This window comes from Phyllobates terribilis, unplaced genomic scaffold (assembly GCF_046119375.1).
Source record: "Phyllobates terribilis strain yellow unplaced genomic scaffold, ASM4611937v1 Scaffold_3__8_contigs__length_932513732, whole genome shotgun sequence".
Classification (NCBI taxonomy): domain Eukaryota; kingdom Metazoa; phylum Chordata; class Amphibia; order Anura; family Dendrobatidae; genus Phyllobates; species Phyllobates terribilis.
The window spans coordinates 343,042,968-343,065,483 of NW_027362763.1; the positions used below are offsets into that span (position 1 = coordinate 343,042,968).

General features: G+C 44.7%; 1 protein-coding gene across 1 annotated transcript in view; it reads right to left on the minus strand.

The window, feature by feature from the left end:
* Positions 1–3,686: 3,686 nt before the first annotated feature.
* The window catches only part of LOC141258104 (uncharacterized), a 32,003-nt gene continuing 13,173 nt past the window's right edge, over positions 3,687–22,516 (minus strand). Inside the window, exon 2 of the mRNA XM_073673109.1 lies at positions 3,687–5,326. Within this exon, the coding sequence (XP_073529210.1) occupies positions 4,483–5,326 (844 nt within the window). The 3' untranslated portion in view covers positions 3,687–4,482. The remainder of the gene's footprint in view (positions 5,327–22,516) is intronic.

Genomic DNA, 22,516 nt, shown 5'->3' on the forward strand with positions numbered 1-22,516 from the left:
AGGCTGGAGAAACTTGCACCTACTGACACTCTATCTTCAGCTCCTTTGTGAAAAAATGTATTTGGGCAGCCACTCAGTCTACCAAATAAAATTCCTGAGAAGGAAATTGGGGATGGCTTTGCTACTGGTATTGGGGGCAGTGCTAATACTATGGCGTCGTACCATAGTTTGCTGGAAATATTCCAGGCTGGTAGGAGGCAAGCAAATTCCCACAGAAAAGTACCAGCAGTAATGTTCAGGCCACATTTCAAGTGCAAGCAGCTTTAGAGGACTCACTGGGAGAAATGACACACAGGGTACATACGGTTTCCCTCTATGCCAGTCCTTTCACCGAGCTAAATACAACTCTTAGCAAAAAAAGTTGTGGACTGGCTCTGTACCGTCCCTGGCCACATTCACCTGTCCAAATGTTTGTGGTTAGGCGGCCCTTCCCAGTAAGTGCACTGGGGAGGGCACCGGTAATGTTGTGGGACCCGTGCTTGTGGAAGGCGGAGGGGATACCGGGAAATATAGTGGCGGCTGGGGACCAAGTATGGACACCTGGCCGCCGCCGGCATGAGGTTGTGAAAAGCTTCCACCTTCACGAGCTTAAAAGGCCATATTTCAAGTGCAAAGAGCTGCCCAGAAATCTGGCAGTTTAGTGTTGCGACCTGTGGGTGGGTGGGTGGCTGGCTGCATACTTGCACTTGCATTCCAAGTAACAGAAAACTAAGCAGATGGTGGCCTCTATCATCATCATTGCCTCACCTCGGCACTATGAACTCTCCTGATGGAGAAGCCAGGGCCCGCAGGAGTCTCCGGTTCTCTGGTGAGCCCGTCCAACCCTGCCGAAAAGCAGCCCTGGCTAAGAAAAGTGTGGGGGAAGGTTCCCAGACACTCTATGGCTGCTTTTTTAATGTGGATCGGCCATGCTTATGCATGTTATTTCTCAAAACGCATTACAGATCAGGCCATTGTCCAACTCTGTATTCAAGAAATTAAATGCGCAAAGAAAGATGTGTGTGTGTGTCAAAGCTCTACCAACAAGTGCGAGTTGATGTTGGACGGGCTGCCATTTCTTCTGCAACAAGCTCAATTACAGGACTTCCTTGGAGAAATGACATGCAGGGCACATACGGTTTCCCTCTATGCCAGTCCTTTCACCGAGCTAAATACAACTTTTAGCAAAAAAAGTTGTGGACTGGCTCCGTACCGTCCCTGGCCACATTCACCTGTCCACGTGTTTGTGGTTAGGTTGTCCTTCCCAGTAAGTGCACTGGGGAGGGAACAGGTAATGTTGTGGGACCCGTGCTTGTGGAAGGCGGAGGCGGTACCAGGAAATATAGTGGCGGCTGGGGACCGAGTATGGACACCCGGCCGCCGCCGGCATGAGGTTGTGAAAAGCTTCCGCCTTCACGAGCTTAAAAGGCCACATTTCAAGTGCAAGCAGCTGTCAAAAATTTGGCAGTATAGTATTGCAGCCTGTGGGTGGGTGGCTGCCTGCATATTTGCTCTTGCATTGCAAGGACTGGGATAGGGACAACTGAACGCTGCAGTGGGACAAGGACGTGGACTGTGATTGTTGCAAGTCTGCAACGACAGGTGCATGGCGGGAGGCATCTTCGCATGCGCCAAGGATCACTTACGATGGGCACACTTTTAGCCAGTGACCTGGGAGTCAGAGATGCTTCCAGAGGTCTTCCCCATGCTGTTCCCAAGTCTTTTCAGCACTGTATGCATGTGTCTGATGATGTGTCACACACCACATGGCCAGATAAGGTTGTAAAATGTTAAAATCACATTTCCCAGTGAATGCATTTGTCTTGGTTGAAAGCAATGCAAAAGTGCAAAAACGCATCAAAAACGCTACGTGTGAACATAGCCCAAGTTGTGGAGGAGTATTTTTGTTTTTGGTTATTTATTTTGCCTTATATACAAGTCATTACCCTGGAAAGGATGTTCCTTAACATATTTCCCAGGAAAATCCATTTTGGTTTCGTTTTTGTATGTTTTATTGTGAGTCCGTAAAAGTGGCGTAATACTCTGACAACTTTGTTGACAGCAGTGATCTGGGAGTCAGAGATGCTTCCAGGGGTCTTCCCCATGCTGTTCCCATGTCATTTGAGCACTGTTCCCATCGATTTGGGCAATTTTTAGGCCCTCTGCAGACCACAGGGGGGAAACGCCTGAAAAATGCTCAAGTTTCCCATAGACTTACATTGGGCTCGTTGCTCGGGTCGAGCACCCGAGTATTCCAATTTGTTCGACCCGAGCAACGAGTACCCGAGCATTTTAGTGCTCGCTCATCACTAGATATTAATACTTTTTCAAGTCACTATATTAATAAGTGCCAGAAACTCATGTACTAATCTGGTGAAACGGACTAACATTTTAATCAGAGCGGGGACACTTATGTCATATGTGCAGCTAAACAAGAGCTCTGTAATAAAGGAGCCTACCACTATCTTAAATAATTAACTCATATTATCCCAGTGGTTCGTTTGGCTCATAATTTTGTGTAGGTTGTGACATGCCAATCATGATAGAGCAGCTTTATATTGATCACCCTTAGATCATGTACTATTGGGTACCGATTTCATGAAACAATTTTCCATCATGTGCATGCTAAGGTCCCCTTCACACGTCCTGATATTTCCGATATTGGAAAAAACAGTACCAGTGCTATCCGTTTGCCATCCGTGCGCTATTTATGTGTACCATCCATGTGACATCCGTGTGACATTTGTGTGCACCATCAGTGTGACACTTACAGGAATAGAATGCAAAATAGAAATGATAGATGTTTAGGTGTTAGATGTGCAAGGATAAGTAGATAGATAGATAGATGATAGATAGATAGAAATATGTCATTGAGATATATAATCAGTGCAGTGTGTGTGAAGTTTTCTATACTTGTAATTAGCACAAAAATAAACCAATAAATGAAAAAAAATGACATGGGGACCCTTGTATTTTTCATAACAAGCTGAGGGAAAGCAGACAGCAGTGAGTTAGTCTTATTAGTCTGGGAAGGGGTCAATATCCATGGAACATCTCAGCCTATTAATAACAGCTCAAAGCTGTCTTCTTAGCCTTATTGTTTATTAAAAAATGGGACCCTAAAAAAAATGACGTCCCTTAATAGGCTGGAAAGGGTCATGGATATTGGCCCTTTCCAAGCCTAATAACACAGGGAGACTAGGTGAGTATGATGACAGTTGTGGTCAGCACCCGGCACCTGGGGACAGCGGTAACTGTTCTGCTTTTCTCAGCCGCCAGAGCATTTAATTCTGGTAACATGTCACACAGATGTCATCAGTGTGCACATGTGACGGACATATTGCAGTCCGTGCTGCCGGAAGAAAACAGACTTGTCCACGTGTGGGTCACACGGACACATAGTCCGTGTGGACACATGGACATGTGCGCAACTCCATAGATTTAAATGTGTCTACGCGTTTAAGTGTCTCCAGTACGTGTGAAAACTGTCACCACATGTACTGGAGACACTGATGTGTTAAAGGGGTCTAAAGTAAATTTTACAACCACTTGAATTCATGCAAAATGCATTTAAAGATACAAGACTTTAGAAAACTAATATCAAAATTTTGAAATAATATTATTGGGCACCGTTTCTGTAGACTGTACATGCACATTGTCTGTGATTCCAGTACTAAGCATAACAAATAAATTCAACCAATACAACATTTTATGTATTCTTTTAATGTATTTAAAGCATGTAAGCTGAAATTTTTAACAAATGGGAAAAGTGGACTAAAGAGGTTTTGAATTTTCAAATATAGTCTCATAACAATCACATAAATTGTAAAACAACAAACACACATAGTATGCAGACCCTCGTCTCCTTCCCTGTCCTGCCCCCTCCCCCAAATTCCAGAGCTGACTCCATAGATACTTCTCTATTCTCTCTGTATATGCTATGGCAGTGACATCTCAACTATAGCGAACATCACCACCCAGCCGATAACCGCAGTGCCCCTAAGCTCAGCAATTGGCTATAGCAGGGTTGTGCCCTGTATTTGTGACATCATCTCATCAGTCAATACAGAAATGAAATCAGTGGCAGATCATAGGCATGGGACTCGGGGAGGGTGAGTACTTGATCTGTTTGTTGATTTAAAACCTAGCAATGGTTTGGGCATTACTTTTGTGGAGGAGAAAACCTTTTTGCCTTCTAGTCAATGAATTTCACATGTTAGAATAAAACACTATACATGTCAACAGGTCTAGGCCAGAAAATAAATCACAATGGTCACATTTAAAAAAAGAAACCAATTGATGTTTTACATATAAATCATATTTTCTTGTTTTGTTTTTTTCACTTTATTAATAAAAGCCTTTGTCCTGTTTTTATGTTTTTATTTTTTCCAGAAACACACATGGATGCATCTGGTACTGCAGTATAATGATGACCCTGATTTGCTGTAATACCAGGCACAGCCCATGGACAGGTGTGGCACTGTTTCTTGGAAAAGTAGAAACTTACAAAATCACACAGCTGCTACAGCAGTTTAATGATGAATCTGAATCTAAACTCTCTTCGTTGTATTGCTGAGTATAGCTATTATCTGGAAGCAAGCTTCTTTGTGCTGTCTGTGATACTCCTCTTTCCCAACTAATTATATGATAAAGATGTTGGATTTCCTCATCATTGTGCACATTACTCTGGGTATTACTCTGGGTATTACTCCAGGTATTACTCTGGGAATTACTCTGGGAATTACTCTGAGTATTACTCTGGGTATTACTCTGGGATTTACTCTTGGAATTACTCTGGGATTTACTCTGGGTATTACTCTGGGAATTACTCTGGGTATTACTCTGTGTATTACTCTGGGATTTACTCTGGGTATTACTCTTGGAATTACTCTGGGATTTACTCTGGGTATTACTCTGTGTATTACTCTGGGATTTACTCTGGGTATTACTCTGGGAATTACTCTGGGTATTACTCCAGGTATTACTCTGGGTACTGCCTTCATTTCTGTTAATATATATGTTGCATATCCCATGGGCACATCCTTCACAATTTTTGCAGTCATGTGGACCATCTTGACTTCCTTCTTTGATGAAGCTTGTAGATGGCATGTTTTCTTTAGGGATGTTGTAGAGTTTCTCACATATCCGATTAAAAAGAAGGCTTATAGCAATTTCTATGTTCTCAGGTATAAACAATGGTTGCTCATAATAATCAGTGTTACATATTCTACACTTTTGCTTGAAGATATGCATCTTGACTCGTCCTGCATTTCTCTCCAGTTTTATTTGGAATAATATATGCACCTTTGAAGAAGCCCAGCGTCGTCCACAGAGTTCACAACAAAACCTAAAACAAAAGTTTGAACATAAAGTAATAATGGATTTTTTCACTCAAGCATTTAATCTTTAAATCATCTCCAAAGTCTGTAAACAATTTTTCAATATTTTAGAAACCACTGAAGATTCTGTATTTGCCCCCCATCACATGTCCGCTTAAAAACACGTACGCACGAGGCGGTCTGTTTTTACTAACTGTGTGGTTTTCTGTTGGCCATCTGTGTGTACCATCCATGTTCCATAAGTGTGTACATGTGTACCATCCGTGTGAAACATACCGGAATAAAAAGCAGAATAGAAATTACAGATTTTTATGTTTTAAAATTGTGCAAAGATATGGATAGAAAGATAGAATATATACTGCTCAAAAAAAATAAAGGAACACTCAAATAGCACATCCTAGATCTGAATAAATGAAATATTATCATTGAATACTTTGTTCTGTACAAAGTTGAATGTGCTGACAACAAAATCACACAAAAATCATCAATGGAAATCAAATTTATTAACCAATGGAGGCCTGGATTTGGAGTCAACACAAAAATTAAAGTGGGAAAAAAACACTACAGGCTGATCCAACTTTGATGTAATGTCCGTAAAACAAGTCAAAATGAGGTTCAGTATTGTGTGTGGCCTCCACGTGCCTGTATGACCCCCCTACAAAGCTTGGGCATGCTCCTGATGAGGTTGCATGTGGTCTCCTGTGGGATCTTCTCCCAGACCTGGACTAAAGCATCCGCCAACTCCTGGACAGTCTGTGGTGCAACGTGACGTTGGTGGATGGAGCGAGACATGATGTCCCAGATGTGCTCAATCGGATTCAGGTCTGGGGAACGGGCGGGCCAGTCCATAGCTTCAATGCCTTCATCTTGCAGGAACTGCTGACACACTCCAGCTACATGAGGTCTGGCATTGTCCTGCATTAGGAGGAACCCAGGGCCAACCGCACCAGCATATGGTGTCACAAGGTGTCTGAGGATCTCATCTCGGTACCTAATGGCAGTCAGGCTACCTCTGGCGAGCACATGGAGGGCTGTGCAGCCCTCCAAAGAAATGCCACCCCACACCATTACTGACCCACTGCTAAACAGGTCATGCTGAAGGATGTTGCAGACAGCAGATCGCTCTCCACGGCGTCTCCAGACTCTGTCACGTCTGTCACTTGTGCTCAGTGTGAACCTGCTTTCATCTGTAAAGAGCACAGGGTGCTAGTGGCGACTTTGCCAATTCTGGTGTTCTGTGGCAAATGCCAAGCGTCCTGCACGGTGTTGAGCTGTGAGCACAACCCCCATCTGTGGACGTCGGGCCATCATAATACCCTCATGGAGTCAGTTTCTAACCATTTGTGCAGACACATGCTCATTTGTGGCCTGCTGGAGGTCATTTTGCTGGGCTCTGGCAGTGCTCCTCCTGTTCCTACTTGCACAAAGGCGGAGGTAGCGGTCCTGCTGCTGGGTTGTTGCCCTCCTGTGGCCCCCTCCACGTCTCCTGATGTACTGGCCTGTCTCCTGGTAGAGCCTCCAGCCTCTGGACACTACGCTGACAGACATAGCAAACCTTCTTGCCACAGCTCGCATTGATGTGCCATCCTGGATGAGCTGCACTACCTGAGCAACTTCTGTGGGTTGTAGAGTCCATGTCATGCTACCACGAGTGTGAAAGCACAACCAACATTCAAAAGTGACCAAAACATCAGCCAGAAAGCATGGGTACTGAGATGTGGTCTGTGGTCCCCACCTGCAGAACCACTCCTTTATTGAGTGTGTCTTGATAATTGCCAATAATTTCCATCTATTGTCTATTCCATTTTCACAACAGAATGTGAAATTGATTGTCAATCAATGTTGCTTCGTAAGTGGACAGTTTGATTTCACAGAAATTTGATTCACTTGGAGTTATATTCTGTTGTTTAAGTGTTCCCTTTATTTTTTTGAGCAGTGTATATATCTATATCTTTGCACATATCTCTATATGTCACGAATATATAACTTGTGCCTTGTATGTGTAGCTTACTGTACATCTTTTAACCTAATAAATAAACCAGAAAAGTGTTAAACCAAGGAAAGTGTCAGGGAGTGTTCATTTAAATAAAGTATTTTTTTCTGTTTGTGTTTCCTTTTTGTTACTGGGTTAGTGGGGGTGTCCGATAGTCCCCTCTGTATTACTAACACCAGATCTTGATGTCAGCTGTGTTTTTGGACACTTCACACCTGACATCAACCCCAAGCCCCATTACCCTGATTGCTGATGCATCAGGGCATCAGGAGGAGCCAAGGCAAAGCACCAGAATTGGAGCATATCAAGTGATTCTCCAATAACCAGGGACCTTCCCAGACTAACAATATCAATTCTCAGCTGTCTGCTTTACCTTTGCTGGTTACCAAAAATTTGGGGGGGACCCCACATCATTATTTTCATTTATTTATTTATCAGTTTAAAAAATATACAGTAAGCCACACATGCAAGGCACAAATTATATATCTCACGGATATCTATCTATCTATATCTTTGCACATGTTTAAAAATCTGTAATTTCTATTTTGCATTCTATTCCGGTACTCGTCACATGGACGGCAAACGGATGTCACATGGACGGCACATGGATGGTACACACATACACCCGGACGGCCAACAGAAAACCACACGGATAGTAAAAACTGACCGTCTCACGCGTACGTTTTTTAAGCGGACGTGTGAAGGTGGCCTACTGAATGGTGTTGTACCAGTGCAGATGTCTATGTATGTGTACACTTGCTTTGCTTGGAACTTTATATAGCTCTGATGTGTGGTATAATATTGCTAGTCTTCCACATTTGCCTATACAGTGGTGGCCAAAAGTATTGGCACCCCTGCAATTCTGTCAGATAATACTCAGTTTCTTCCTGAAAATGATTGCAATCACAAATTCTTTGGTATTATTCTCTTCATTTAATTTGCTTGCAAGGAAAAAACACAAAAGAGAATGAAGCAAAAATCAAATCATTGATCATTTCACACAAAACTCCAAAAAAGGGCTGGACAAAAGTATTGGCACCCTCAGCCTAAAACTTGGTTGCACAACCTTTAGCCATAATAACTGTGAACAACCGCTTCCGGTAACCATCAATGAGTTTCTTACAATGCTCTACTGGAATTGTAGACCATTCTTCTTTGGCAAACTGCTCCAGGTCCCTGATATTTGAAGGGTGCCTTCTCCAAACTGACATTTTGAGATCTCTCCACAGGTGTTCTATGGGATTCAGATCTGGACTCATTGCTGGCCACCTTAGAAGTCTCCAGTGCTTTATCTCAAACCATTTTATAGGGCTTTTGGAAGTGTGTTTTGGGTCATTGTCCTGCTGGAAGACCCATGACCTCTGAGGGAGACCCAGCTTTCTCACACTGGGCCCTACATTATGCTGCAAAATTTGTTGGTAGTCTTCAGACTTCATTATGCCATGCACATGGTCAAGCAGTCCAGTGCCAGAGGCAGCAAAGCAACCCCAAAACATCAGGGAACCTCCGCCATGTTTGACTGTAGGGACCGTGTTCTTTTCTTTGAATGCCTCTCTTTTTTTCCTGTACACTCTATGTTGATGCTTTTTCCCAAAAAGCTCTACTTTTGTCTCATCTGACCAGAGAACATTCTTCCAAAACGTTTTGGGCTTTCTCAGGTAAGTTTTGGCAAACTCCAGCCTGGCTTTTTTATGTCTCGGGGTAAGAAGAGGGGTCTTCCTGGGTATCCTACCATACAGTCCCTTTTCATTCAGACGCCGACGGATAGTACGGGTTGACACTTCTGTACCCTCGGACTGCAGGGCAGCTTGAACTTGTTTGGATGTTAGTCGAGGTTCTTTATCCACCATCCGCACAATCTTGTGTTGAAATCTCTCATCAATTTTTCTTTTCCGTCCACATCTAGGGAGGTTAGACACAGTGCCATGGGCTTTAAACTTCTTGATGACACTGCGCACGGAAGACACAGGAACATTCAGGTCTTTGGAGATGGACTTGTAGCCTTGAGATTGCTCATGCTTCCTCACAATTTGGTTTCTCAAGTCCTCAGACAGTTCTTTGGTCTTCTTTCTTTTCTCCATTCTTAATGTGATACACACAAGGACACAGGACAGAGGTTGAGTCAACTTTAATTCATGTTAACTGGCTGCAAGTGTGATTTAGTTATTGCCAACACCTGTTAGGTGCAACAGGTAAGTTACAGGTGCTGTTAATTACACAAATTAGAGAAGCATCACATGATTTTTCAAACAGTGCCAATACATTTGTCCACCCACTTTTTTAGGTTTGGTGTGGAATTATATCCAATTTGGCTTTAGGACAATTCTTTTTGTGGTTTTTCATTGAAGACAAATTAAATGAAGATAATAATACCAAAGAATTTGTGATTGCAATCATTTTCAGGAAGAAACTGAGTATTATCTGACAGAATTGCAGGGGTGCCAATACTTTTGGCCACCACTGTAGTAGGGGGTGCAAGTTTAAAATCAGTTTCAGGTTCACTTCCTTTCATATGCCATTTATAATAATAATCTCTTTGCGGGTTTCCCAATAAGGTGACACAGCATTTCAAGGTTTCAGAACTCAGCTCATAATTAGTGTTGAGCCACCCCCGTAGTGTTCGAGTTCGGTTCGGTTCGTCGAACACCCGTGTGTTCGCCGAACTGTTCGTCGAACTGTTCGTCGAACACCTTCGAACACCGTTAAAACCAATGGCAGGCAAACAAAAACACATAGAAACACATAGAAAACACCTTCAAAGGTGTCCAAAAGCTGACAAACTGCTCAGAAGACACAACTAACACATGGAAAAGTGACAAGTACATATAGTCATGCGAAAAGAAAAGAGGTGGAGGAGTAAAAGGAGGGGGAGACACAAATATAGACATGTCATGCCCTTCTAAAATCCAAAAAGTGAGAAGCCGACACGTTCAGTCCGCTCCTGCCCGTGCCACCTCCGTGTCGCCGGGTTTGTGCCAGAGCCGCGGTGAACCCTGACGGCCAGCCCCCCTCTCCCAATACTGGTGCCTGTCCGCTGGTGGGTCGAGCGAGCCCCCCTGTGGTGGAGGCAGCTCTAAGCTTTTTAATTTAAATTGTCTCTCTAATTTGAATGAATACACTTTAAATCCATTTACAAGGATCTATTGGAGGGCAAGTCTCATGCCAGCAGCCGCGTAATTCCAGCTCCAGTAGCATCCACTAAAGCTGCTGCAGTTAAAAAGCTTTTATAAGGATCGAGCTCGGCTGTCCACCGCAAGGCATCCTACTGCCAGTCCCAGCCCCTATGCCTTGGGGTGCCTCCCGATGCTCTTCACTGAGTATCCCGTGGTCCAGAAGCATTTCCTTTGAAAAAATTAAGTGTCCAAACTACAGGTGGTGTAGCTTGCTTAACAGCCGGGATAATCCGCTGACTAGCAGACACTGCTACTAGGCACAAAGTATTTCCTGGGCTAGATGCAGTTAAAAATTTGTAATTAGATACTCTCGTTGGATGCTGAGAAAGCATTCCATAGAGTCTCCTGGCACGCCATATATGATTCTCTTAAAAAGCTTGGGGTAGGGGTCTAGGGGACCCTTTTATAGCCAAAATCACGGCCCTGTATCACAATACGTCACCTAGGCTGAAGATAAATGGAACTGTAGCACCCTGAGGGCTCGGTTGCTACAGAGGTATTGCACCTCACCCAGAGGTGTGATATCTCACTCTCAGGTAAGGATGGAGTGTGGATCAGGACCCGACACCTGCATGCATTACACCACATTGCCGTGGGGCAGGGCGACCAATATGCCTCTGAGATGGGCACGACAGTCCCTGTCCCTGGCTGGAGTGGGGGGAGGGAACACTGAGGAAGGGGAACCCTGTAGTGCAGGAGCAGGGAGGAAGCAGTTCCTGGGTGCATTGAGAAGGGAGTATAAAAGGTGGGCACCATCTTAGTTCAGTGCAGAGAAGTCTGAGCAGAAGTGGCAGGGAGCAGGGGCTCTGCATGAGCTCTGCTCCGGAGGCGGGCCTAGTAACAGAGGCCCAGGCCTGGAAGAGGGAGAAGGAAGGAAGAGGAGCGGAGAAGGCTCCAGGAATGAGGAATGAAGGGATCCCAGGGGTGCGGACGGGCGAGTCGCCACCGCACGCCCGAATCCACCTGCGTGGAGGGGTCAGGCCAAAGGGGGAGACCAGTCCCCGAAACTAGTAGAGGCAGGAAACGACCCTCAGCTAGAAACCGGAGGCTCTGACATTTTATGTGGCGCAGCCCCTCGCTACACCCGCTAGGAAGGCACCACACAGGGTCAGGGAAACTGGCGCCAAGTTTACCAAGAGGAGGCCCGAGGCAGCCGGACAGAAGGGTTGGTAAGAAAGGCCAGACAAAGGACACACAAAGGGGGTCCTGTGAAGCGCTCCAAAGTTATCTGGGAGTTGTCTGAGCCCCTCACCTGGTGAGCACAGTACGACGTGGGCAGCCGTTACCTGCAGACGTGGTCTGGATAATAAGAACTGTGAGTAAAGGCCCTGGACTGCATCACTGACTCCGTGTCGTTACTGCTGCTGCCCTGCACCATCACCCCCATCCTCCGCATACACTGCCCTGAGGCTATACTCCTCCCGTGGGGAGTTATGCTACGCTCTGCTGCACCCACAACACCAGCCTCAGCGGTCTGCCCTGCAGTGGCGGTTCACTCTGACCGCAATCCACGGGTGGCGTAGTCGGACATTTAAACATCAAAACCACATAAATAGTTCCGCCACTGGTTTGACCACCCTGAGCCACGGAACCGGGTCGCCGCCACGAAGACTACAACCACCAGCATCCACCAAAAAGGGTCCGGCTCCGGGTGTCCCAAGGCCCAGGGGGTGCATCAGAACATTTTCATCACCTTTCACAATCACCAATGGGACAAGGCAGGGATGTCCTCTGTCCCCTCTCTTATACATCCTAGTGACGGAGCACCTGCTCTCATCAATTCGCCATAACCCCAATATTAGGTGGATTGAGGTGGGAGGCACCGAGTACAAGTGCTCTCTATTTGCTGATGATGTCCTAGTATATATCACTCAATCACATATATCCATCCATGCTGTTATGGCTGAAATAGATCACTTTGTTACATGGTCAAATTTTAAAATCAATGCAGCGAAGTCTGAGGCCCTCGATGTCTCCCTCCCCAAATCCATATAGGATTCCATCCAGTCCAACTTTCCCTTTGCCTGGCCCTCACAGGGTATCAAATACTTAGGAATTCCTATTCATAGAGACCTCTCCCATCTATGTTATCTTAATTTTGGGCCCTTTATTGAACAACTCCATACAGACCACGGTTGGCAAGTTAGAACTGTAAGATTCACTACGTGAACCACTGGTGTTTTGTGGAAAAGCACATGTACACTGTGTTCCAAATTATTATGCAAAAAGTGTTTAGGAGTGATAAGGGAAGAATTTGTTTGTTTGTCAGTTAAACTCATTGATGGTGATGTGTGTCAGGGCTCTTTATATCACTGTAAGCAATTGCAGACACCTGTGCTAATTAGTTTGGCAGGTGTGTCCAATGAAAGGCAAGACTACTTAAGAAGGCTGTCTCACATTATTAAGCAGCCTACATTTTCTGCCAAAATGGGAAAGAAAAAGGATGTGTCGGCTGCTGAGAAGCAACAAATTGTGGAGTGTTTAGGTCAAGGCATGACTACAATCAACACTGTGCGATGATCAGGATGAAGTGTCTTGGCAATCAAGAAGTATGTAGCTGATTCACAGTACACACGTGTGCGTGCTGACAAGGGCAAATTGAGGACTCTTTCCTTCAGGCAATTATGTCAGGTTAAAAGAGCAGCGGCAAAAAAGCCTTGTCATAGCAGCAGACAAGTTTTTGAAGCTGCTGGTGCCTCCAACGTCCCCCGAACAACAAGATGCAGGGTCCTTCAGAGGTTTGCAGCTGTGCATACGCCATCCTGTCGACCTCCTCTATCCACTTCACAGAAGCAGAAACGGCTCCAGTGGGCTAAACATTACATGAAGACTGATTTCAAAACTGTTTTGTTCACGGATGAGTGCCGTGCAGCGCTCGATGGTCCAGATGGATGGAGTGGAGGATGGCTGGTTGATGGACACCCCACACAAACACGGCTACAGCGCCAACAAGGAGGAGGTGGAGTAATGTTTTGGGCTGGAATCATGGGGAGAGAGATTGTCGGCCCCTTTAGGATCCCTGAAGGCGCTAAAGATGAACTCCATAATGTATGTGGATTTTCTCAAACAGCACTTCCTGCCATGGTTCAAGAAGAAGAACCGTGTATTTCACAGCAAGATCATTTTTTTGCATGATAATGCACCATCTCATGCTGCACATAAAACATCTGCATCTCTGGCTGATATGGGCATAAAAGGGGACAAACTTATGGTGTGACCCCCATGCTCCCCTGACCTCTACCCCATTCAGAACCTCTGGAGCATCATCAAAAGGAGTGTCTATGATGGCGGGAGGCAGTTCACATCTAAGCAACACCTCTGGGAGGGTATTCTGTCCTCATGCAAAACAATTGAAGCAGAAACCATCCAAAACCTGACAAATTCAATGGACGAGAGAGTTCAGAAGCTCCTTTCGAACAAGGGGTCCTATGTGAAAATGTAACATCACCTAGAATAAAGTTTTGAGTTGAAAACTGTTTGATTTCAGTTTCTAATAACCTGCTAATGCTTATAATTTCAAAAATGACCATTTTTTTGGTCTTTATTAAAATGAAAAGGTTGATCGAAAAGTTTGGGGGATCTAAGAGTGTGGCAACCCAGTAGTCACGATTACTTCGAATTCTGACAATATGAGGGTCATGTTGCAGGTAGTGCAGCAAGAAGGCACTTATGTGTCTTGCGCATCTCGGAGCCCCAAAATTATTTTCCGGGCTAGATGCAGCTAAAAAATATTATTAATTTTAAATCTGGTGGAGCTTAGTATAGATGGCCTAATAGGATCAGTGCTGCACACTGCTACAAAGCCCAAATTATTTTCCAGCCAAGATACAGATAAACATGATTAGTAATTTTAAATCTGGTGGAGCTTATTATAGATGGCCTAATAGAATCAGTGCTGCACACTGCTACAAAGCCCAAATTATTTTCCAGCCAAGATACAGATAAACATGATTAGTAATTTGAAAGCTTAAAACGGTTGGTAGGGTGATTTTAACCAATCATCAAGCTTTTACTCTCCCCAGGATGACACAGGGGTAGAAAAGTCGTTTCGGATCCATGATTTGTTCATCTTTATGAACGTGAGTCTGTCTACATTATCAGTGGAGAGCCGCGTGCGCTTATCTGTCAGCACACCATCAGCAGCGCTGAACACACGTTCAGACAGAACGCTGGCTGCGGGGCATGACAAGATCTCCAAGGCGTAAGTGGCTAGCTCCGGCCATTTATCCAGATTGGAAGCCCAAAAAGAGCAAGGGTCCAGTGACACAGTCATGGCTTCAATGTTTACTTGGAGATACTCCTGTACCATCGTCTCTAGGCGTTGACTATGTGTCAGACTTCTTGTCTCCTGTGGCCTTGCAAAGGATGGGCTAAAAAAGTGGTGAAATGATTCCGCAAAATTGATGTTACCAGCAGATACTGTGGTTCTGTTACGGTTTGAGTGCTGAACACTTGACGGTCCCACGGTTGGCAAGTTGGAACTGTGAGATTCACTACGTGCACCACTGGTATTTTGTGGAAAAGCACATGTAAGATTCTGCAACAGTCTCTGCTGATACTCCTGCATGCGTGCATCTCTTTCTATGGCAGGAATAATTTCTGCAAATTTACTTTTGTACCGGGGATCTAACAGTGTGGCAACCCAGTAGTCAGGATTATTTCTAATTCTCACAATTCGAGGGTCATGTTGCAGGTAGTGCAGCAAGAAGGCACTCATGTGTGTTGCGCATCCAGGAGCACCAAGTCCCTGTTGTGTTGGTGGCGAGGTAACAATCATGCTTCCTTCCTCTGTCCTCTCCCCCCAACCTCGCACAACAGAAATGTGATCAAGGTCTCCCTCATCTGATGAGTCTTCCATCAGTTCGTCCTCCACTTCTTCCTGGGCTCCTGCACCTTCCTCACTAGTTTGGCTGCTACCATGCGCCCTGGTAAAACCATCTCCCCCACCCTCACATGCCTGCCGCCTTGGTGCTGCCGACCGTCTGGACCTTGCAGATGTTAGACCTTCCGCATACAACTCCTCCTCCTCTACTTCCTCCACCTCCTCTTGTGCCACCACCTGACTCCGAATTCTGTTTAACATGTGCTCCAGCATGTAAATCACCGGAATAGTCATGCTGATAATGGCATCGTCAGCACTAAACATCTTCGTCGCCATTTCAAAACTGTGCAGAAGGGTGCATAGGTCCCTGATCTGAGACCACTCCTCCAGCGTGATTTGCCCCACCTCTGGATCTCGTTGGCCCAGGCTATACGTCAGAACGTATTGCACCAGGGCTTGTCGGTGCTGCCACAGTCGCTGCAACATGTGCAGAGTTGAATTCCACCGGGTAGGCACATCGCATTTTAGCCGGTGAAGTGGCAGGCCCAACGACTTCTGTAGAGATGTAAGTCGCTGAGCTGCGGGATGCGAACGGCGGAAGTGAGCACACAGCGACCGTGCCCTCTGCAGAAGGCCATCTAGTCTGGGATAGTGGGCTAAAAATTGCTGGACAACCAGGTTCAACACGTGAGCCATACAAGGCACGTGTGTGACATTGCCCCGGCGAAGGGCCACACCCAGGTTTGCAGCATTGTCGCACACGGCCTTCCCTGGTTTCAGGTCCAGTGGAGACAACCATTCATGAAATTGGTTCTCCAGAGCTGACCACAACTCCTCAGCTGTGTGACTCACATTTCCCAGACATTTCAAAGTAAAAACCGCCTGATGACGTTGAGCCCTACTGCCAGCATAGTAAGGAGGTGTGCAGGATCCCTTCTGCGCAGTTAGAAAGCTTGTGGCATGACCAGAAAGGCTTTGGGTGCAGGTGGAAGACCGAGAGGAGGTTGAGGAGGCAGAAGCAGTGGAGGAACTTTGACATAAAGAGGATTGACGCACAACTCGTGGGGACGGCAAGACTTGGACAGCAGCCCCTTGTCCTGCTGTCACCATAGTTACCCAGTGCCCAGTCAGCGACATGTAACGCCCCTGTCCATGCCTACTCGTCCAAGTGTCTGTGGTGAAATGCACCCTGTCACACACAGAGTTTCTCAAAGAAGCGGTGATGTTGTGTGCGACATGCTGGTGGAGCGCAGGCACACCTTTCTTTGAGAAGTAGTGCCGACTGGGCATCTGGTACTGGGGCACTGCGACGGACATAAGGTCTCGAAAATCCTCTGTGTCCACCAGGCGGAAAGGCAGCATTTCTGTAGCCAAGAGCTTGCAGATGGTGAAATTCAACCTCTTAGCTTTCTCATGGCTAGGAGGAAATGGTCTTTTACTTGTCCACATCTGAGGGACCGAGGGCTGGCTATTGTGCTTAGACGGGGTTGATAAGGGTGTCCCCGGCAAACTGCCGGTCTGTGAGGAAGATGCAGGCGGACATGTTAGGTTGCCTTGATCCAAAGGTGGTGCTATCGATGTCGGACAGCGCTCAACACCAGCTGGTGTTACCACCTCCAAAGAAAATGATGACCTGCCAATCACGCTGGCTGTTGCGGGTAAAGAGGTGGCAGGTCTGCGCCCCAAAACAGGTGTGACTGCTGTCCCCCCAGTCACAGAGGATGAAGAGGCCGCGGATGCACAAGATATGGCAGACGGTGGTTGGCCCGGCCGGCTAGGCCGCATTGTAGTACACTGAGCTTCCCACTGCAACTTATGCTTCATGTCCATGTGCCGGTTCATGCATGAAGTACTCAAACTATGTATTTTTTGGCCTCTACTTAGCTTTTGCTGACAAATGTTACAGATAACACGAGTTGGGTCATCTTTATCGATCTGAAAAAATGCCCAGGCTATGCCAGGCTTAGCACCCATGCGACCTGAAGAGCCACCACGACTTGTGGTGAGAGGCAGAGTTGTGTTTGAGGATGCAGTTCTTGACGTGCTTCCAGTACTACGTCTCTGTCCAGGAAGGCGCAACCTGACCTCGTCGTCACTAGCATCTTCCTCCACCTCCTCTGCTGACCTCATCTCTAGGCTGACTGTGGGTTGACAGTAAGTGGGATCTCCAACCTCATCATCATCACCCTGTGCGTTATCACACCCGTCGTCCTCAGAGCCAACCTGTTCCTGCCCTGACAAAAAACTAAAGTTGTCGCTCCAATCAGGTATTTGAGTCTCATCATCGTCTTCCTCATTGTCTCCACCAACAGGAGTTACAGTTTGGGAATGAGGGTCTACATTATGGTCAGAACCTTCTGCGTCTGGTCCTGGATCCGACTCATAAAGATTCTGGGCATCAGTGCAGATCATTTCCTCGTCTGGATTCACAGAAGCGCTGGAGTCGACCTCTGATTCCCAGGCTATAGTATGAGTAAACAGCTCTGCAGACTCAACCATCTGTTCTACCTCATACTCAGACGGGCAGCTGGAGATTTGGGAGCTGTGAGGAAGCAAGTGCGATTGGGGTGACACCTTTGAGGACTGGAGTATTTGTGATGTTGAAGTTGATGTGGAGGAGAGCCCACTTAAAGGAGCACTTGATATCCGTTGAAGCACCTGCTGTTTTTGTGCCTCATCTGGAATTTGTAGCGATTGGCGTGGCCGTAAGAAAGGGATCTTATCACATTGTCCACTAAAAGAAGTAGACATTTTAGTTTGGCTGGAAGATGGTCTTTCTTCTGCAGATGTTACTGTTGCTTTAACACCTACCCCACGGACACAACCTTTTTTCCCCTTCCCAACACGCCTATTCCCCTTTCCACCAGCAGCAGGCCTTTTTCCACTCATTTTGGTGGTTAACTAATTCACAACTCTGGAGTTGTTTGCGCAAAAAAACAATGGATGGGAACCAAGCAGAGCTGAGTGGCCAAACTGTGGTATTAGGCCAAAACTATTGGCTGGGTTAGATGGAGAAAAAAATTATATTCGATTTGCAACCTGATGGAGGTCAGTATAGATGGACTAATAGAACAAGTCCCACACACAGCTAGAAGCCCAAATATTTTTTCAGAGGTAGATGCAGAAAAAAAATATATTCAGTTTGCAACCTGATGGAGGTCAGTATAGATGGACTAATAGAGAAAGTCCCACACACTGCTAGAAGGCCAAATATTTTTTCAGAGCTAGATGCAGACAAAAAATTATTTTGAATTTGCAACCCGATGGAGGTCAGTATAGGTGGACTAATAGAACAAGTCCCACAAACTGCTAGAAGGCCAAATATTTTTTCAGAGCTAGATGCAGAAAAAAATTATATTCAGTTTGCAACCTGATGGAGGTCAGTATAGATGGACTAATAGAACAAGTCCCACACACAGCTAGAAGCCCAAATATTTTTTCAGAGGTAGATGCAGATAAAAATTATTTTTAATTTGCAACCTGATGGAGGTCAGTATAGATGGACTAATAGAGAAAGTCCCACACACTGCTAGAAGGCCAAATATTTTTTCAGAGCTAGATGCAGATAAAAATTATTTTTAATTTGCAACCTGATGGAGGTCAGTATAGATGGACTAATAGAGAAAGTCCCACACACTGCTAGAAGGCCAAATATTTTTTCAGAGCTAGATGCAGAAAAAAATTAAATTCAGTTTGCAACCTGATGGAGGTCAGTATAGATGGACTAATAGAACAAGTCCCACACACAGCTAGAAGCCCAAATATTTTTTCAGAGGTAGATGCAGATAAAAATTATTTTTAATTTGCAACCTGATGGAGGTCAGTATAGATGGACTAATAGAGAAAGTCCCACACACTGCTAGAAGGCCAAATAATTTTTCAGAGCTAGATGCAGATAAAAATTATTTTTAATTTGCAACCTGATGGAGGTCAGTATAGATGGACTAATAGAGAAAGTCCCACACACTACTAGAAGGCCAAATATTTTTTCAGAGCTAGATGCAGAAAAAAATTATATTCAGTTTGCAACCTGATGGAGGTCAGTATAGATGGACTAATAGAACAAGTCCCACACACAGCTAGAAGCCCAAATATTTTTTCAGAGGTAGATGCAGATAAAAATTATTTTTAATTTGCAACCTGATGGAGGTCAGTATAGATGGACTAATAGAGAAAGTCCCACACACTGCTAGAAGGCCAAATATTTTTTCAGAGCTAGATGCAGATAAAAATTATTTTTAATTTGCAACCTGATGGAGGTCAGTATAGATGGACTAATAGAGAAAGTCCCACACACTGCTAGAAGGCCAACTATTTTTTCAGAGCTAGATGCAGAAAAAAATTATATTCAGTTTGCAACCTGATGGAGGTCTGTATAGATGGATTAATAGAACAAGTCCCACACACAGCTAGAAGCCCAATATTTTTTCAGAGGTAGATACAGAAAAAAAATATATTCAGTTTGCAACCTGATGGAGGTCAGTATAGATGAACTAATAGAGAAAGTCCCACACACTGCTAGAAGGCCAACTATTTTTTCAGAGCTAGATGCAGAAAAAAATTATATTCAGTTTGCAACCTGATGGAGGTCAGTATAGATGGACTAATAGAACAAGTCCCACACACAGCTAGAAGCCCAAATATTTTTTCAGAGGTAGATGCAGATAAAAATTATTTTTAATTTGCAACCTGATGGAGGTCAGTATAGATGGACTAATAGAGAAAGTCCCACACACTGCTAGAAGGCCAAATATTTTTTCAGATCTAGATGCAGATAAAAATTATTTTTAATTTGCAACCTGATGGAGGTCAGTATAGATGGACTAATAGAGAAAGTCCCACACACTGCTAGAAGGCCAAATATTTTTTCAGAGCTAGATGCAGAAAAAAATTATATTCAGTTTGCAACCTGATGGAGGTCAGTATAGATGGACTAATAGAATGATGCTATGCCCAAAAGATTTTACTTCACTAGGTGCAGTAAAAAAATTGGTATTCTATACACAGGTGGTATATCTTGCAACACAGATAGGCTACTCCACTGACTAACACACTCTGCAATAGGCCAAAAAGGATTAGCTTTGCTAGATTCAGCCAAATGCTGTGAAAAAAACTTGCACAGCACTGGCACAGACCTGCCTGGCAAAAACTGATAGGAACTGATGTAACCTAGTCCTGAAAAGGACTGCAATTACAATTAGTCTTTACTCCCACAATCTATCTATTTAAGAGCACAAACCTGCCTGATAAAAGTCGTAGGAAATGCTGTAACCTAGTCCTTAAAAGGAATGCAATCACAACTATTCCCTACTCCCAAGCTATCTGTAGATTTGTGCGAAAATTGGCTTGAAATTAACAAGGTATAGCGCACACAGCAACAGCGGTGCCATCTAACACGCAGCTGCAGCAGTGAGAAAATGGTGGCGACAGGGAAAATGGCTTGGTCTTATAGGGCAAGGACATGTGACATACACTGCCAATGACACATGCCCTTGCTTGTGTGAAAAACAGCAGTTCGCTCCGTGTGTGCGCTGCTGATAGGCTGACAGACTGCACCTCCCCACTGCAAATGTGGGAAAGAGAAAAAAAAATGGAGATCTTCATTATTCCTGCAGAGATCCATCCCCTGCCCCTCCCCCCACCCCGCTGTACACTCAAACTGCGTATTAACATTAATTTTCATCATTACTGAGAAAAAATCCAGTTATGATTTTGGTGCACGAACAGTTATCGAACATAACCTCGAACAGCCGAATTTTTCTCAAATCGTTCGTGTTCGCCGAACCGCTCGAACACCGCCCAAAACAGCTCGAATTTGAGATTGGCGAACAGTTCGAGTAGAACAACGCTCATCTCTACTCATAATCCTGGAATGTAGATTCAGTGTTTCCTTTTTGTTTTTTGTGCGCCTGAGCTTGTGCCAACACTGTAACCACACTCTGTTGCAGTTCTTGTAAAGTTCAGTGAAGCATATGCTCACTCCTATTCTGGTGGTGTTTCTGCCTATCTCAGACTTTTCAAGAGCTGAAGGTGCCTCGTAACACTCTCATCAGACCCTCGCCCACCTGTAAAAATGTCTCATAGTAGTAACCTCCTGTACTACCATCACCCACCGTTCAAACTTCTTCTGGGGAACCTCTACTGCCTTCCTTGTTACTGCCTATCTCTAGCTTCTCCACAATGCTGTTACTTATCTAAACCACTCCACTCCTCTTAGGAAATCTCAGTGGGCATCTTCAAGGGAATCTACAATGAGGGCTTGACTCTTTCTTCCCTCTTTTTGGGGTCCTAACTAATGGGGTCTCTAAAAATTCAGATGTCACCAATATGCAGGCTATTAAACAGCCATCAGATTTCAACAAGTGACCCTATCACAGTCCTAGCTTTCCCTCTTTTCTTTGCCTGGGGGAACCATACCTCTAGCACGAACTTATTTTTTTTCCAGGCCAAACACTCCTGTTTCTCACCTGTTTGAATGGTGGGTGATGTATATACAGTACATATATATACATACATACAGACACACATATATACAACCCCTGGCAAAAATTATGGAATCACCAGGCTTGGTGGATGTTCATTCAGTTGTTTAATGCTGCTGAAATAAAGCAGATCACAGACATGGCACAAAACTAAAGTAATTTCAAATGGCAACTTTAGGGCTTTAAGAAACACTAAAAGAAATCAAGATAAAAAATGTGGTACTCAGTAAGGGTAAATTTTTTCAGACCAAGCAGAGGGAAAAAATGATGGAATCACTCAAGTCTGAGGAAAAAATTATGGAATCATGAAAAACAAACACACAAAAGAACACTCCAATACATCACTAGTATTTTGTTGCACCACCTCTGGCTTTAATAACAGTCTCTGAGGCATGGACTTAATGAGTGACAAACAGTACTCTTCATCAATCTGGCTCCAACTTTCTCTGATTGCTGTTGCCAGATCAGCTTTACAGGTTGGAGCCTTGTCATGGACCATTTTCTGAAACTTCCACCAAAGATTTTCAATTGGATTGAGATCCGGAATTTTTGCAGGCCATGACATTGACCTTATGTGTCTTCTTTGAAGGAATGTTTTCACAGTTTTTGCTCTATGGCAGGATGCATTATCATCTTGAAAAATGATGTCATCATCCCCAAACATCCTTTCAATTGATGGGATAAGAAAACTGTCCAAAATATCAATGTAAACTTGGGCATTTATTGAA